This window comes from Megascapheus bottae, chromosome 10, assembly GCF_031878675.1.
Source record: "Megascapheus bottae isolate mThoBot1 chromosome 10, mThoBot2.hap1, whole genome shotgun sequence".
Classification (NCBI taxonomy): domain Eukaryota; kingdom Metazoa; phylum Chordata; class Mammalia; order Rodentia; family Geomyidae; genus Megascapheus; species Megascapheus bottae.
Window position 1 is genome coordinate 53,844,777 of NC_143518.1, and position 16,610 is coordinate 53,861,386.

Sequence of the window (16,610 nt, forward strand, 5' to 3'; positions counted from 1 at the left end):
TTTCCTCCTCCCTTTGGTCACTCAGTCTATTTTCATCCATCTCTTTTACTTTGGACCTTTTCTGTTCTTAGTGTCAAGGCTTTCATTGTGATTCAGGTAACACAGACCTGATCCCATGCTCTTGTTTCCAGCCCTCCATCATGGGTGCTGAGTATGTTTCTCCCTGAGCCACTCCTCTCTTGTCTTAATGAGCCACCACAGGAGTTGCTTTGCGTACCCCCAGCCTCTCGCATTCAGTGAGTCACTAAGTCCTGGAAATCCTATCAGGTCAGTAGCAGAGATACCTCTTATCACTGTTCCCTCTTTTGGTCCTTGCCACTGCTGCCTCACTGGAGAGCCCAATTCGACTCCTGCATTTGGAAATGCAAATCTGAAGGCTTGACTTCTCTGCCTGAGATCCTGAAGGATCAGCTCAGTTCCCTGTCATGACATGCAAGTGTGTGGACAATTTGCCTCATGACCTATGATCGCCTTCTGGCAGAGTGCATGTCCTACTAGGCTTTGTGATGGAGTCTAATGTGGGGGTAGTCAGGGGAGGCTACATACAGTCCCTATTTCCTTAGCAACACACATGTGGCTTCTGAACTTACCGTTCTCTGTGCTTTGTTATCATGACTAAGGCCAAAATAGCCAAGAAGATAAGACACGTTGAACCTGCAAAAATACCTGGCGGGGGATGAGGGGAAGCAGTGAATTTCAGATGTCAACAAGAATACAACCTGCTATGAAGTGATTGTGAAGGCTATGCCTTGTCTCAATTAGAAATTCTTGGAGGATTATAATTGAGCTTAAGATATTCTTTCTTCCTGATTTGATCCAGTTAGTTTACTAGTTAAATTACCAAGCATGTGACCACTGGTTTTTGGTCACATTTCCATAGTTTTTCTGTCCCTTTCCATTTTTATGCATATCATTTCAATTTCATCCTTATCGCTAGGTTGAAATTAGGAGCATGGGATTCCAGGATCTCATGATTTTGTCTAATAACATTTGACTCTAATTTTGCTACAATATCGTAAGGCTCCTGAATTCAATAGCACTAAATCATGCAGCAGTGAGTTAAATACCAAAAGCTAGTGGAAATCAAGCTTTCAGTTTAGGAACTAGGACTAGATGGCGGTTTAAGTCCATTCTCCAACTCTGTCCTATTGTATAAAATGCATGCTCATCAAAATATACTTAAAATACCAAAGAAGATCATATGTAGTGGGTTAAAATGAAAAAAAAAATGAACAGGTAAAACATGGAGTGTCTAATTGTGTATGTCTTTATGAAACATTTAATAACTTCTTTTGTTCAAGTACTTACCACAAAGAATGGGAGTCAGTGAGCCTAAGGAGAATATAAAATTTTAAAAACATCAGTGTAGAGTATTAGTATTACAATCTATTGTCCCCCAAGTTCCCTTATCCTCTAATTATGTCAGGAAAACCCTCAGCCCTCTTCTCAGTTACTTATGTAATATTGGATCTTTGAGTTATAACATTTTTATTATCTAAAAACTCATTGATTTTTTTTTCACTTAAAGCCAATATATTCAACTTTATAGCTAGTGATTTTTCAGAGTGTAACACAAATCTGAATTGTTAATAGCAGTTTGTTAGCATCAAATTCCCAATTCGATGTCATTATCAGTTCTCATCAAATTGACTGCCCGTAAATCAACAAGATGGGAAATCTCTGCTACAGGTCTTTTCAAAATGGAAGACTTGTTGGTTTTGCATTGTTTGTTTTTCTTAACTGAGCTCCCCTCTTTTTTATTTCCTTTCATTTTTTCCCCCTGCTCTTAGAAAGATATACATTTTCTAGAATAGACAGCTAGCTTCAAGCTGGTCAAAGAACCTATGCCAATTGGGAGTCTTAAACCATCCTCCTTAGGTTAGGTACAAACATCCGTGAAGCGTCTTGTACTTACGTGATCTGCAGACAGCCAGGGGTGGGTTCCACTGATGGTCGCCCTGGCACTGGCTCTGGGGACTGCCCTCCAGGGTATAACCATCTTCACACTCCAAGGATACAACAGCTCCATACTGATACATTTTCCCTGGCTCCAGCCCCTTGTGGATTCCATTGATATCTTCAGGAGAGCTACAGTTTACCTCTGAAATGAAAGGAATCTAGTTGAAGCAGATTATGCTTTGTTCTTTTACCAAGAAAGTAAAGTTTCTCCTAATGGAACGCTTTCTGAGACCAATTTATCTCATTCTCAGTATGCAAAATGTCTTTCAGCCACCTGTTTCAACCTCCAGATAATATAAGCTGGACTGGTTTCTTTTGTGCCTTTGTGTCTGTGCTGACAGTATCAGATAATTTGAATGGCTTCTTAGAAATTAGTGGGTAAATTAATGGGAAGTATCATAATTACTGTTGCTTTGCAATTCTAGTCTTATTCTGATTGTTCATCCATTGTGTATTCATGCTTTCTCATTTCTTCTTTCATTTGTTCACTGTAGAGGTCAATAGTAAGAGGTCATTGATTGGAATCCTGACTACTTCTTCCTGAGTCGGTTACAAATCTCTTCATGCCACAAGAACCCCACCCATGAAAAAGAAATAATAATGGAACCATCTTCCATGGAACTTATCAAGGTTAAGGTAGGACCTGTGCACTATATGTAGCATTTTGTAAAAAAGTACTCTAGAATATTAGACGTTAACTTACTGCTTATATTTCATATACATTGTTGGGAAAACACAAAGTGACTTCTGAGACTTTTATACAAATTTTACCCATAATCCCACTACCCATAAGAGCAAATGAGCTCATAATTGTTCTTTTAATGATGTTTTGTCATGTGCACTCATCACAACAGTTATTATAGTGTGAATACAATTTGTGCTTAGTTTAGTTTACAAAACCACTTCGACGTTCTATATCTAAATGACTCCATGAGAGTCAATTGCTAGGTGGATTACAACTTAAGGCTTTTTGTGTGTGTGCTGGTCCTGGAGCTTGAACTTAGCTGGGTGCTGTTCCCTGAGCTTTGTATTTTACTTTTTTTTCCAGTCCTGGGGCTTGAACTCAGGGCCTGGGCACTGTCCTTGGGCTTTCCCAAGGCCAGCACTCTACCCTGAGCCACAGCACCACTTCTGGCTTTTTCTATGTATTTGGTGCCGAGGAATTGGACCTAGGGCTTCATGCATGCAAGGGAACGCTCTACCACTGGGCCATGCTCCTGGCTAACACTCTACCACGTAAGCCACAGCTTTACTTCTGACTTTTTGGTGGTTAATTGGACATATAAGTCCCAAAGATTTTCCTGTGTAGGCTGGTTTTGAGCTGTAGTCCTCAGATCTCAGCCTCCTGAGTGGCTAGGATTACAGGAGTAAGCCACCAGTGCCGGAGTAAGCCATTTTATCTTATGTTTAAGATGCATGCATGTGTTCATGTATTAATTCAGTTCTATGCATTTGATAAAGTGAGCCATTACTTTGATGATTTTAAATTGGAAGTACGTACATCACACAATTACATCACACAGTTGTCTAACTGAACACATCTATTTTAGAACAAATTAGTGCACCAGAAAGGAGAACAACAAAAATAGATGAAGTACCTTTACAGTAAGGGGCAGGCTGGCTCCAGATTCCCTCATGTGTGCACACACGGAGTGCCTCTCCCACCAGCAGGTAGCCTTGGTGACAGCTGTACAGGATGGACATTCCAGGAGAAAACTCTGCTATATTTCCACCAGTATGATTCCCCTTGAGGATTGTAGAGGGAGACTTACAGCCTAAGAAAGCTTAGAATGCAAAGAGAGAAGACCTGTAAGTCAGCACAGGGGGAATGATGCTTAAGATAGTGCTATGTCCCGATGATAGCAACACTGAAAGGCAATGGGCGATAGGCTAATGAATTGTTAACCAGACACATTCATTCCAACTAGAGGCCGCAGTGCTGGGCAGGCATTGGCATTTCCTGTCTATGTCATTTGTGATCTCTGATGAAAAGTGTCAAAATGAAGTTAGAATATCAGTGGCTGTGGGCCACACCCCATTGTAATGTTTTCCCATTTAAGGAGAAATCAGGACGCAAGCCAAGCATCATTCAGTGCTCCCAGGAAGTAGGAAGTAAAACAACCCAATATAACACATCAGAAAAGTTTGGTCCCAAGTAGCAGCCACTGAAAACTTCACTGTTGGCAAGTTTAGTATAAAATCTTGGAAGGTAGCAACAGATTTCCTTTCCTTGAAGACCACTGTGCTGATCAAAGAGAGTGATTCTGGGAACTGGAATCAGCTGGATGATGAAATGTCAGCCCCTGCTGTAGATAACCACCGACAGGATCAAAGCTACCCGATGATAGCAGGAACTACAAGAAGTGTAGTTCAGTAACTTTCAAGGCCAGCTTCATTTTCCAGAATATTCACAGGCCTTTTCATGGATACAATAACCCTAAATATCACATTATCAAATAATGTGATTGTTGGACAGGTTCCAAAGTAAAACCGGAGATTTTTTTTTCTAAATTTCAATTCCTAGGAATAGTAAAATTGGAGGGCCCATCAATTTGGAAGTTAACCATTGTCCTTTCATCTGCTCTTGCTAAATATACCGAGAAAGGAAATCGGGGCGGGGGGGGGGACACAATCAAGTGAGAAGAAAAGAAAAGGCATCTGACATAACATTATAACTGCTTTAGCTTTGAGATGATTTTCCTTAAGCTGAATGCTAGTGCATATTCAACATGTAAAACATGTTATCCCTTTTAAGGCCTTACCCATTCTGATACATGTTGGTATGCCTGGTACCCATGTGTTATCTGTGTGACACCTTATTGAGTGACTGCCATTCATGAGGAAGCCAGGATTGCAGGTGACATGTACAACATCATTGTGGGAATAGGTAGTACGCGTCTCATTGATTTTGTAGCCGTGTTTGACTTCTGGGTTAGGGCAATGAGTTAAAGGAGGAGAGTATAAGCACCGTGGGAGAGGCCCACTCCAGAATCCTTGTCCTTTAGAATCTTGACTGCACTGTAGACTTTTGTTTTCCTGAAGGTAGAATCCTGGATCACATTTGTAAGTGACTTTAGTTCCCAATAGGAATTGTTCCTCTGCCATGCCGCTGTGTCTCCCGTGGGCAATTATGGGTGGAGGATAACAGTGAATAACTGCAGAAGACAGTTATGGAATTCAATTTCAGCTAGTTTATCCGAAGGTATGCATTCAGATACAAATGTCATTATGTAACTGTATCATTGCATCACACATTTGTGTAAATTTTGGAACTTGGATTATAATTTTGTTGAAAAACTATTAAATGTGATTCTCACTAAACACCCCTATATACATACTCATATTTGATCTTTTTCTATGAAAGATTCAGAAAAAAATATGATAAAGTATTAGCAGGTAAGAAAGACATGGATGTTGCTATATCTTAAAAGTATGGTGTACAATTTTTACATTTAGCAAAATTAGCAGATATATGGTAACTATTCATTCATTTTTTTTTTGCCAGTCCTGGGCTTGAGCTCAGGCCTGAGCACTGTCCTTGGACTTTCTCAAGGATAGAGCTCTTCCACTTGAGCCTCAGACCACTTCTGGCTTTTTTCTATATATGTGGTACCGAGGAATCGAACCCAGGTCTTTATGCATGCTAGGCAAGCACTTTAACCACTAGGCCAAACTCCCGGCCCGGTAACTATTCATTCTTACTAGATGATTTGTTTCCTAATGTTAATGTCAGCCACATACTAAATGACTCCCCCTCCGTGGGAAAATCACAAATTATTCCAGATTTTCCAGTGAGCTCTTTAGTGTCTTGCCCTCTCTTACACACTCTGTGTATGGAGATCTTCCTCCCTCTCTCACCCTCAACTTACCTGTACAAACAGGAATCCTTTGTACCCAAACCCCATTCTTAGTATCTTGACACTTTTCATAAGCATAGCCAGTGACTTGGTACCTACAGAGAGACAGATGATAATGTGTTTCCTCCTCCTCAAATGTACCATACAAGGTGGATCCTTTCTCATAATGGATTGTTTTACACTCACCCATCTTGACAGGCTCTATTCACTGGTTTCACATGTGAACCACCCAGAAACTTTTGGAGCTCTGGAGCTTGCACAGGCTCACATCCTTCTGCAAGGGCAAAGCTGGAGTTATTTATAGACACATCCCAATGGACAGAAAGACAACTCTGGAGCTGCAAGTACCTTCCCATCATAGGGCGGGACTCCACTGTCCCGAAGGCATACAGTGGATGGGTTTGTTTCCCACAAGCCTGTAGCTAGGGTTACAAATGTAGTTTATGATCATCCCAGACACAAGAAAACTGTATTTTTACCTATACGCTGACCATGGTGAATCCTGAAAGAATGTGGCAGCCTGGAGAGAAAACTCCCCACATGAACACAGAAGGATTTCTGCTCTAGAACCACAAGGGCACAGCACTGGATGACACATAATCTAAAACTCTGAAACTACGGCTCAGGGAGCTATCTTCCATAGTAGAATGTGATCTCCTGTTTCAACGCTCATCTCATTATCCATCCTGTGTATATCCCACATCCGTGGAGAGGGTGGGGCCCGTGGCATTCACACAAGGAACACACTGCCTATAATGGAACAGTGGAAAGGTAGGAAAGTAGCCCATGCTCCTTCCCTACTGCCTGTTCTCATGACTCTGGCTTTGGGTAGGAGATAACAAACAAGATTAAATTAATAAATACTAAAAAAAAAACACCCTCATTTCATTTTTACCTTTTTCGCAAGTTGGTATTTCAGGATCCCAGGTGTTATTGGCTTTGCAACGAACCTGGCTACTGCCATTCAAAATATAGCCACGATTACACTTGAACGTTATAGTATCATTGTAGAAATATGAGGCTTTCTCGCCAGAGGTCTTGTATCCATTTGCAATAACCTCATCTGAGCACTGCACATCAGGGAGTATGAGTTTACAGAAAGGAGCAGGACCGCTCCAGCTGCCTCTCACTTGGTCCTTGCTTGTACATCGGATGGTAGGCTCCCCAATGAGGTCGAATCGCACTCCTTTCTCTGGCCCAGGGTTGCATGTATATGTGACAGTTGTCCCATATGGAACATCTGAAGAATTTCCTGTGTGTATCCCATTGTCGATAACAGGGGGTGGTGAGCAGGTGATTTCTAGAGAGATAGAGACACTATAGAAGTTTGTCCCAGTAATTACGCACGAAAGTAGAGAAGAGAAGGGGGTTATGATCCGGTTGTTTTTCTGGAGGGCATAAATGCATTTTCCTGATGAGAGTTGCATCTAGCTGCATTATATACATAAAATTCATCATAAACAGATTTCAGAGGAGAGAAAATCTCCATTAAAAGTGAACACATTGATCAAGATCATTAGGAGGCAGTAAGAGCCAGGAATCAATTGCTATGTAAAGGAAGAATACCCAGTAGGAAATGAAGGGCTGGCTGGCTTGCTTTCTGTCTTTCTGTCTTTCTTTCCTTCCTTCTTTCTTTCTTTCTTTCTTTTGAGTATCATCTCTTTGCTATGTGATAATCTAAATGGTTAGCAAGGAATATTTATTGTTGAAGGAAAATGTAGTTAGCAACAGGCGTTTTCATCATCCAGAAAATAGGGCTAGCACCATTTAATTCCAAGAACTTTGGAGTCTGTTCAGTTGAGTGGCTAGAGTTTTAGAGATGCCCTATGAGTTGCCTAAGGTCACACAGCTATGAAGCATAGGAGGAGAATCTGAATCCAGATCCAACATCCTTCCCTAATCACTAAACTCCAATGCATCCCAAATGAAGAATAGTGGATGAACATGTATTCGTCATTACCATTAATATCACTCTAAATTACAGTGACGTATTCGTTTAATTGGTGGAAAAGTAAGGGGTGAAAATAAAAACATGGCTCAACTATGCAACCTAACTGCTGACAAACAGAACAGTATCAAATGCATGAACTCCCAAAGCTTGGCTTAAAACAGACAATTCCCAGAAACACACAGTCCTCATGTCATGGCAGATCCTGTCATTTTTGCTACTCACCTTTACAGAGGCGAATCTCTACAAACCAAGGAACTGTACCTTCACACAATTGATAAGCACTCTCGCTCAGTCGGGACCTAGAGATAAAGAGTCATGTCATTCAGCCATGCGGGTCACAAGAAGCTAAACAAAAGCTATTGGCTTCCAAGCAAGCTTGGACACTTTCAGGAGAAGTTGAAATAGGGAAAACAACAATGCAATGCCACCAGCTTCAATACCATCCATCCATTGTCTAGTTTCCATGCCTGGAGAGCTAGTGGGATCCATACACCCTGAGTTCAACCCTTACATGGAGAATGCAGTGAGCACTGATAAGCCTGACCTGTCTGAGGCTGGGGCAGTCTTCACTCACCCTTCACCACAAGAAGCATTAACAGCTGGCCTAATAAACCGGTCCTTGGGTTTTGTAAAGAGATGTGGTCCTATGGGTTTACACTCTGCCACTGAGAGAGGAGACAAGGATGAGAAATCAACTCAATGTAATCTTAAAGCCAGAAAAACATGTACTTGAGGCCTGGTACCTTTGCACTGCGGGGCAGCGGGGGACCACATCCCCTCAGGGGTGCAACGTATGGATTCTTCTCCCACCAGCACATAGCCGGGGTCACAGCTATAGTTTATAGATGTCCCTGGCTCAAAGCGGATCATGTGTTTCTCTTCTTTTTGCCCATTGAGAATTTTAGGAGGGGTCTGGCATTCTAAAGCAAAGGAAAAAAACAAAAATCATAACGTAAAACACAGGAACCAGGCATGGTAGCTCATGACCATAAACCTAACTACTCTGGAGGCTGATTTCTGAGGCTGAGATCGGGGAAGACAAACGTGGAAGATTCTTCATTCCAGTGAACAATAACAGCAGCAACGAAGCTAGAGCCAAGTAAGAAAGCAAGGTCCCAAGTTCAAGCTTCATCACATGTGCATGCGCATACATACACACACATGCACACACACGCATACACATACACAGTGAGTAAACAACCAGAAGAAACCCAGACAAAGTAATTGGCATGAATGCCACAGTTTTGTGCCGGTGGCAGCTGCATGACACAGAGGGGCATCTTGCAGTAATTTTAGAGCATGGCTCCTCCCTCGGTCTTGTTTTCGTTTCTAGGTTCAGGCAGTTCCAGATCTCATTCAGTTTCCTGTTTGGCATGTCTACTCCTGTCATTTCTCTTCTTGAAGTGCCATCTCAGATGCTTTGAAGGAGGCTTCTGACATAGAGTAAGGCTTCTCTTTTAAGAAATCACCATTTAAAACACACAAGTGATCTCCCAATTCTGTTTGTCTTTCCTAAAGAAATAGACAACTTCATGATCTCTAGTGTTTTTCCCTGCAAGCATGTTTTCACACAGTGAAGCACCAGTGGAAATGGTATGAAGAAAGCACACCTTACACCTCTCTGGTTAGTATAACTGAGCAGATTGGGGCTATAAGGCCCTGTTTAAAGTCCCTCTGCTTGACTTCTTTGCTTTTTGAATGCATCCATAACACCTTTGCTGAGTACTGGGCCACTTACCCTTTTCACACACCGGGACTGGCGGCTCCCACATTCCCTGGGCATTGCACCTGACTCTCACGCTGCCCTTCATGGTGAAGCCAGACTGACATGTGAACACCACAGTCTCATTATAGTAATATCGCTCTTTCGGCACAGACACTGTTAGGCCTCTTAGGATCTGGGGATGTGAACACTGAATGGAAGAAGTGGGAAGTTCACAGCGTGGGGCTGGGGCGCTCCAGTTCCCAGATGTCAGACTCCCCGCAGTACAGTAGATAGTGCTCTCCCCAACAAGGATGAACTCCAGGCCTCTCTCTGGCCCCGGGTCACACGTGTAAGTGACTCTGCTTCCATAGGGAACGCGCCCTGATGAGCTGCCTGTATGTCTTCCATTGAGAATAGGAGAAGGTGGTGGGCAAAGAATTTCTAGAAAAATTACAGAGAGTACAGATGATCACAGACTGCAGGTACAAATGCTCTGAGTGCTGCTTGGAACTTCCCCACATCCCAGGCTCAAAGACAATGGTATTTTGAATCTGTAAGGAGTCCATCCAGGAAGATAACTGGTATGATAACTTGGAATTCCCTTTCTGAGTTTACCTGGTTTGTGGATCCACTTATTTCTATGATTTGCTTTGTATGACTGGCCTGGCTGTGTACTTAGCATGTCTATGTTGTTTGTTGGTTTTGCTAGTCCTAGGGCTTGAACTCAGGGTGTAGGCACTATCCTTAGGCTTTCTCAAAGCTAGCACTCTTCCACTTGAGCCACAACACTACTTCCAGCTTTTTCTGTGTATGTAGTACCGAGGAATTGAACCTAGGGCTTCTTGCATGCTAAACAAGCACTCTACCACTAGGCCACACTCCTGGCCCTCTATGTAGTTTTGAGGGAAGGAAAAGCTTAGAAATTCCTTCCTTATAGGAGATACACTAGGCCTCCTTGGCACAGGTAGAAACTTTCTTAATAAGGACCAAGAATCACAGCAAATCAGAGAAAGGCTGGATAAGTGGGACTGCATTAAACTGCGGAGCTTTTGTATGGCAAAGGACATAGCTAGTAAATTAATTAGGAAGCCTACAGAGTGGGAGAAGATCTTCACCAATCAAACAATGGACAAAGGCCTCATATCTAAAATATATCAACAACTCAAAAAATTAAATCACTCCAAAACTAATCTCCAAAGTAACAACCATCCCATTAAAAAATGGGCCAAAGACTTAAAGAGAGTCTTCTCTGAAGAAGAAACCAAAATGGCCTATAGACACATGAAGAAATGCTCAACATCTCTGGTCATAAAAGAAATGCAAATCAAAACAACTCTAAGATTCCACCTCACTCCAGTTAGAATGGCCAGGATCAGGAAAACGAATAATAACAGATGCTGGAGGGGATGTGGCCAGGAGGGATCACTACTACACTGTTGGTGGGAGTGCAAACTCGTTCAACCACTATGGAAAGCAGTATGGCAATTCCTCAAAAGGCTAAACATAGAACTCCCCTATGACCCAGCAATCCACTACTTGGCATTTACCCAACCATCCAGAAACAAGGGCATACTAAATCCACTAGCACAACAAATGTTCATTGCAGCACTATTCACCATAGCAAAGATATGGAACCAACCTAGATGTCCCTCAGTTGATGAGTGGATCAACAAGATGTGGTATTTGTACACAATGGAATTCTATGCTGCTGTCAGAAAGAATGACATCGCCCCATTTGTTAGGAAATGGAAAGACTTAGAAAAAATCATATTAAGTGAAGTAAGCCAGACTCAAAGGAACTTAGGCTCAATGGTTTCCCTCATTCGTCATAATCAGTAGAAACCTTGGGCTCTACTAGCAGAGATCTGCAATAGAGCAAAATCTTGATACCTAAGGCCATATAGTATGAAGCTAAATGAAAGGACCTCCAGGATATTGAAACAAAAGCCATATAACGAATGATTGTTGTCCTTAATGTACTATATTGTCTCTCATCTCCTTTGCTGTCCCTTGGTTATCTCATATTGTTATAGTATCTCACTTTGTTATCTGATATATTGGATTATTTGTATTTGGTTATTTGAAAGTTGATAGGGAAGGGGGGAAAACCAAGACGGGTAGGGGGTGTGGGGGGGAGGTTAATGGGTACCAAGACATGTGAAAGGGTATCAATGTATGTGAATTAATGTACCTCCTATCTGGCAAATATCATGTAACCCTTTTACTAATTACAGTAAAAAAAAAAAAAAGAAATTCCTTCCTTGACTGGAGGGAGCAGGAGAAGAAAGAGGTCATGGAGGCTGTCAGTGACATTGTCATCCCTTCAGATGGCTAGGAGTTCTTTGCTATGAATCTGCATGATAATGAAGTCCAAGTTTTTGGCAAAACCAAAATTGTCCTGTTGAATCTCTGAGATTCCTTAGAAACCAGTTAGTTACCTTACCTACCTTCACAGACAGGCTGTTTGGTCCACATAGCTTTTTGTTCAGCGATCACACAGTGACTAGAAGGTTGGCCTTTTAACCAGTACCTGGGAACACAAAGTTGTGGTTTTAGAACTGTTGATAGCTTGTGCTGAAGAACAACAGACTCCACTTAAAATAAAGTTCACTTAACCTCTGGGCACCTCCTCTTTCTATCAGCTCCTTCTCTGTGCTTCCCTCTATCTGTCTTGCTCCCCTTCCCAACCCTCTCTCCCATACACCCACTCCAGGCTGTCTTTACAGAGGCCTTTCTTTCTGCAGATTTCATGGTTAATACAGTGCATACATAATCTAAAGGAATTAAATCTCAGTCCCCGCTCCACTCACCCTTCGTTACAGGTGAAGCTCACAGTTGCGCCGACCCGAGGACTTGCAGGTGCCTTCACCTGCCCATTAGGAAATGGTCCTAGAGGGTCACACTGGGCCTCTGAAAAAAAATAAGCATACTAAATAACGGAACAGTTCAATTTCTTAAACTAGACTGTAAGCTTAGGGTACCTTTGCAGGTGGGAGTCTTTGCATTCCAGTCTCCTGAGGTTAAACACGTGATGGTCTTCTGTCCAGCAAGCAAGTAACCGGGCTGGCAGCTATAAGTCACAGATGACCCTGGGGCATAGCCTCCAGCCTTCTGTCCTGTGTGGTGCCCATGACTGATCTCAGGAAGTGGCGGACACTCAAGCAGGAAATCTTTATACACATTGGAAAAAGAAGTCATCAGATAATACAACCTTCACAAGCTAAATGCTGACATAGGATGAGGAATTAAATAAATAATAAGCGAGCTATGAGTAGCTGTTCGTCATTAGCTTTCAACTCAGCCTTTAAAAAAATTCTTTTGGCAGAACCAGGGGATTGATACTCAGGATCTTATATCTAAGTGCTCTGCCACTTGAGCCGTACCACCAGCCCTTTTGTGTTGGTTATTTTTGAATTAGGGTCTCACTTGATGCCCAGGGACCTGGACTGTCATCCTCCTGATTGTGTGTGCCTCTGGGGATGACAGGCATGTAGCACTGCACCCAGCCACTGGGTTACATTGTGGTGACAGATGTATGCCACTCCACCTAACAGTTGGTAGGGATAAGATTTTATGAACTTTTTTTCAGTCGTGGGGCTTGGACTCTGGGCCTGGGCACTGTCCTTAAGCTCTTCAGCTCAAAGTTACCCGCCCTACCCCGTGAGCCACAGCCCTACTTCCACTTTTCTAGTGGTTAATTGGAGATAAGAGTCTCCAGGACTTTAGTGCCCAGGCTGGCTTTGAACTATGATCCTCAGATCTCAGCCTCCTGAGTAGTTAGGATTACAGGCAAGAGCCACTGTGCCCAGCTAATCATGAACTTTTATGCCCAGGCTGGCTTCCAACCCCAATTCTCTGATTCTCTATTTTCCACCTTTCAAGTGACTAGGTTTACAGGCTTAAGCCATCGTGCCCAGCCTTTGAAGGTCAAACAGACAGGGTTTCATTGTATCAGTTTCATGTCATGACTGTTATAGTTTTCTTATGTTTGATTATGTTATGAATTACTTTGGATTGAGAAAAATATTAATTGTTAAAAAGACCATTTTCACCTCATATTTAAAATTTGCTCTCAGGTCCAAAAGGAACATGTTATCATTTAGAGTTCCAGTGCCAGACAAATGCACATACTCCAAACATTAAATGCCAATAAACCATATTGGCATGTGGCCTATGTAGATATCATATGTATTACTCTAGTCTTCTTCCTTTATTTAATAATAAACATTTGATGTCTGTAATATCTTTATGTCAATACATAAGTCTTATTTGTTGGTTTGTTTGTTTATTTTTATGTGGCTACTAAGGCTTAAGCTCAAGGCCTGGGTGCTGTCCATAGCTATTTTGCTTAAGGCCAGTGCTCTACCACTTGGTCACAGCTCCACTTCTGTTTTACTGCCTAATTGGAGAAAAGAATCTCACAGACTTACCAGTCCATAGTTTCCTGAGTGGCTGTGATTATAAGCATGAGCTACCACACCTGGCTCTAATATAAAACTTGCTTGTTTTCCATACAATCCGATTTGTGACTACTTTAAGATCCCCTTTCTCCCAGACTATCCATCCCTCTCTCTATTAACTGATCAACTCATTAACACATAGATGGGATCATATATATATATATATTTTTTGCCAGTCCTGGGCTTGAGCTCAGGACTTGAGCACTGTCCTTGGACTTTCTCAAGGCTAGAGCTCTACCACTTGAGCCTCAGCACCATTTCTGGCTTTTTTCTATGTATGTGGTATTGAGGAATCGAACCCAGGTCTTCGTGCATGCTAGGCAAGCACGCTACCACTAGGCCAAACTCCCGACCGGGATCATATTTTTGAACAAGGTGATAGTTTCTTAGGTCGTTATTTAGAATTTGGCAGCATTGTTTTTTGTTTAAGAAAGTTAAAATACCTTGGGCTGGGAGGTTAGCCTAGTGGTAGAGTGCTTGCCTAGCAGGCACGAGGACCTGAGTTTGATTCCTTGGTACCCCATACATAGAAAAAAAAAAAGCCAGAAATGGTGGTATGGCTCAAGTGGTAGAGGTATAGCCTTGAGAAAGCCCAAGGACAGCGCCCAGGCCCTGAGTTCAAGGCCTAGGACTGGCAAAAAATAAATAAATTATTTTGATAGTATAAAATATTGCCAATCTCTGAATCTGTAGAATTAAATTTAGGTTTAAATTTAGATATTTGTTAAGTCACACGAAAACAAAAACAAATGAGGGGGAAATGGAGATACACATAGTAAACCTACTTTCAAAGTCATTTGATTTGACATATGACAGCCTTGGAGATAACTTGGGGAAAGAATAGCTCTCTTGAGGACACATTCGCCAAGGTCACAGAGAGCAGCATAGCTCTGTCTGGGCCAGACTGTGTTAACAGATACACATAGATGGATATTCCTGGGATGTGTTTTTGGTAGTAGATCCCATGTTTTTCCTTATTTTAATAGCTACTCAGATATACAGGTTAGAATCACCCAATAAACTGGCTCTCATTCTTGGAAAACTTTTCCCACTCGATTAGAAGGTAAATTCATCAAATTCCTTTTCTCATTTGATTTTTGTTGTTGTTGGTTTGTTGTTGTTTTACTCAGGGCTTGGGCCCCTGTCTCTGAGCTTTTGTGCTCAAGGCTAGCCACTTGAGTCACAGCTCCACTGCTGGCTTTTTAAAAAAATTTTATTGTCAAGATGAGGTATAGGAGGGTTACAGTTACATTTGTAAGGTAATGAGTACATGACTTCTTGAACATGGTTACCCCTTCCCATGTTATTCTCCCACTTTCTCTCCCTCTACCCCCTCCCAAGTTGTAAAGTTCATTTCCAATATATTATCTTGTGAATATTGCTGTTAAATTGGTTTAGCCTTTGTCCTTTGTCTCATCATCTTGTTTTTGCCCTTCCCTTTCCTAATTCAAATAAACAAAGAAATGTATATACAATATACCAGGCAAAGTCAGCACTGCTAGCTTTTTTGAAGCTTAGTAAGAGATAAGAGTCTCCTGGACATTCCTGTCTGGGCGGGCTTCAGACTGCAGTCTTTAGATCTCAGTCTTAATGGTTTTTGTTTGTTTGGTTTGTTTTATCTGAAGGGACAGTTATATTCCTGTATACCTAAGAAAAACCAGGAAACTATAATTTTCACTGTTCCTCTTGCTTCGCCCTTCATGTATACTGTTCTCTTAGAAGAATGCAAAGCATGATCTGTCCACAAGGACAGGAGCCTCATCTCAGTGGGTTTTGTTTCTGTGTGTGTTATACTTACCACTCTCACAAGTTGGCAGTGGTGTTGGTCCCCATGTGCTATTTGCTTGGCACCAGACCGTTTTGTTTCCTTTCATGGTAAAGTTGGTGTTACAGGCGAATGTCACAAAACGACCATGAGTATATGGTGGCCTAGGTCCAGCCTTTTTGTGCCCTCCAGGGACTTTGGGTTCAGGGCAAGTAGCATATCTATTGAAATATTCACATCTAGGAGCAGCTTTATCCCATATTGCAGTCACTTGATCGTTACTTATGCAGAAAAGTGCCTTTTCTCCAATGAGACGAAAAGAACTTGGGCAAGAGTACTTCACAACAGTACCCACAGCTATGGAGCCAGTGAGATAACTTTTTGAACCATTTTCGATGTGAGGAGGAGGTTCACAAGATATCCCTGGAAAGTAAGAAGAGAATTATCTAGGTGTACTGATCATTGCAACAAAGAGACTCATTTAAACAAAAGATTCAAATCACTTTTTCAGAGACAGACTTAGAAATGTATATGATTTATTTCTTATTCATTAAGTCCCTATTTATTCCCAACCTCCTACATTCTTACCTCATTGATAACTGTCTTAATCCAACAATGATTTGAATAAGGAACAAAAGATAAACTTGGCATAGAATAATAATGTATTAATAAAGGTAGGGAAGCATCATGAATTAATGACATTTAGCTCAGCAGACCTGATTTCAAATCCCCACTGGCATTCAATAGCTGTGTGTGACCTTAGGCAAGTCGTACCCTCTTTAGGCCTCAGTTTCCTAATCTAGAGTCCAAATAAACTACTTCCTAAAGTGTGATAAGCAACTAATGGGACAAAGGAATGTGAAGGGAACAGTTACAAAATCTAGGACATATTGAATTTAGTGCCTGTTTCAAA

General features: G+C 41.7%; 1 protein-coding gene and 1 long non-coding RNA gene across 3 annotated transcripts in view; one reads left to right on the plus strand and one right to left on the minus strand.

The window, feature by feature from the left end:
• The window catches only part of LOC150058453 (uncharacterized), a 61,541-nt gene that overhangs the window by 14,613 nt on the left and 30,318 nt on the right, over positions 1–16,610 (plus strand). The window contains exons 3-4 of one of the 2 annotated variants that reach the window (XR_016536888.1): positions 2,454–2,595; positions 6,015–6,730. This is a non-coding gene — a long non-coding RNA (uncharacterized LOC150058453). Of the gene's footprint in view, positions 1–2,453; positions 2,596–6,014; positions 6,731–16,610 lie in introns of those variants that run through there. The other variant, XR_016536887.1, reaches the window with a different exon arrangement.
• Positions 1–16,610, minus strand: part of Cr2 (complement C3d receptor 2) — a 35,232-nt gene that overhangs the window by 5,083 nt on the left and 13,539 nt on the right. The window contains exons 9-24 of the mRNA XM_090341292.1: positions 15,731–16,120; positions 12,454–12,642; positions 12,283–12,382; positions 11,920–12,002; positions 9,506–9,913; positions 8,511–8,687; positions 8,342–8,432; positions 7,990–8,066; positions 6,712–7,116; positions 6,003–6,090; positions 5,829–5,911; positions 4,722–5,114; positions 3,558–3,743; positions 1,916–2,101; positions 1,309–1,332; positions 591–666 (exon numbers count right to left, since the gene is read on the minus strand). Of these exons, the coding sequence (XP_090197418.1) occupies positions 591–666; positions 1,309–1,332; positions 1,916–2,101; positions 3,558–3,743; positions 4,722–5,114; positions 5,829–5,911; positions 6,003–6,090; positions 6,712–7,116; positions 7,990–8,066; positions 8,342–8,432; positions 8,511–8,687; positions 9,506–9,913; positions 11,920–12,002; positions 12,283–12,382; positions 12,454–12,642; positions 15,731–16,120 (2,956 nt within the window). The remainder of the gene's footprint in view (positions 1–590; positions 667–1,308; positions 1,333–1,915; positions 2,102–3,557; positions 3,744–4,721; positions 5,115–5,828; positions 5,912–6,002; positions 6,091–6,711; positions 7,117–7,989; positions 8,067–8,341; positions 8,433–8,510; positions 8,688–9,505; positions 9,914–11,919; positions 12,003–12,282; positions 12,383–12,453; positions 12,643–15,730; positions 16,121–16,610) is intronic.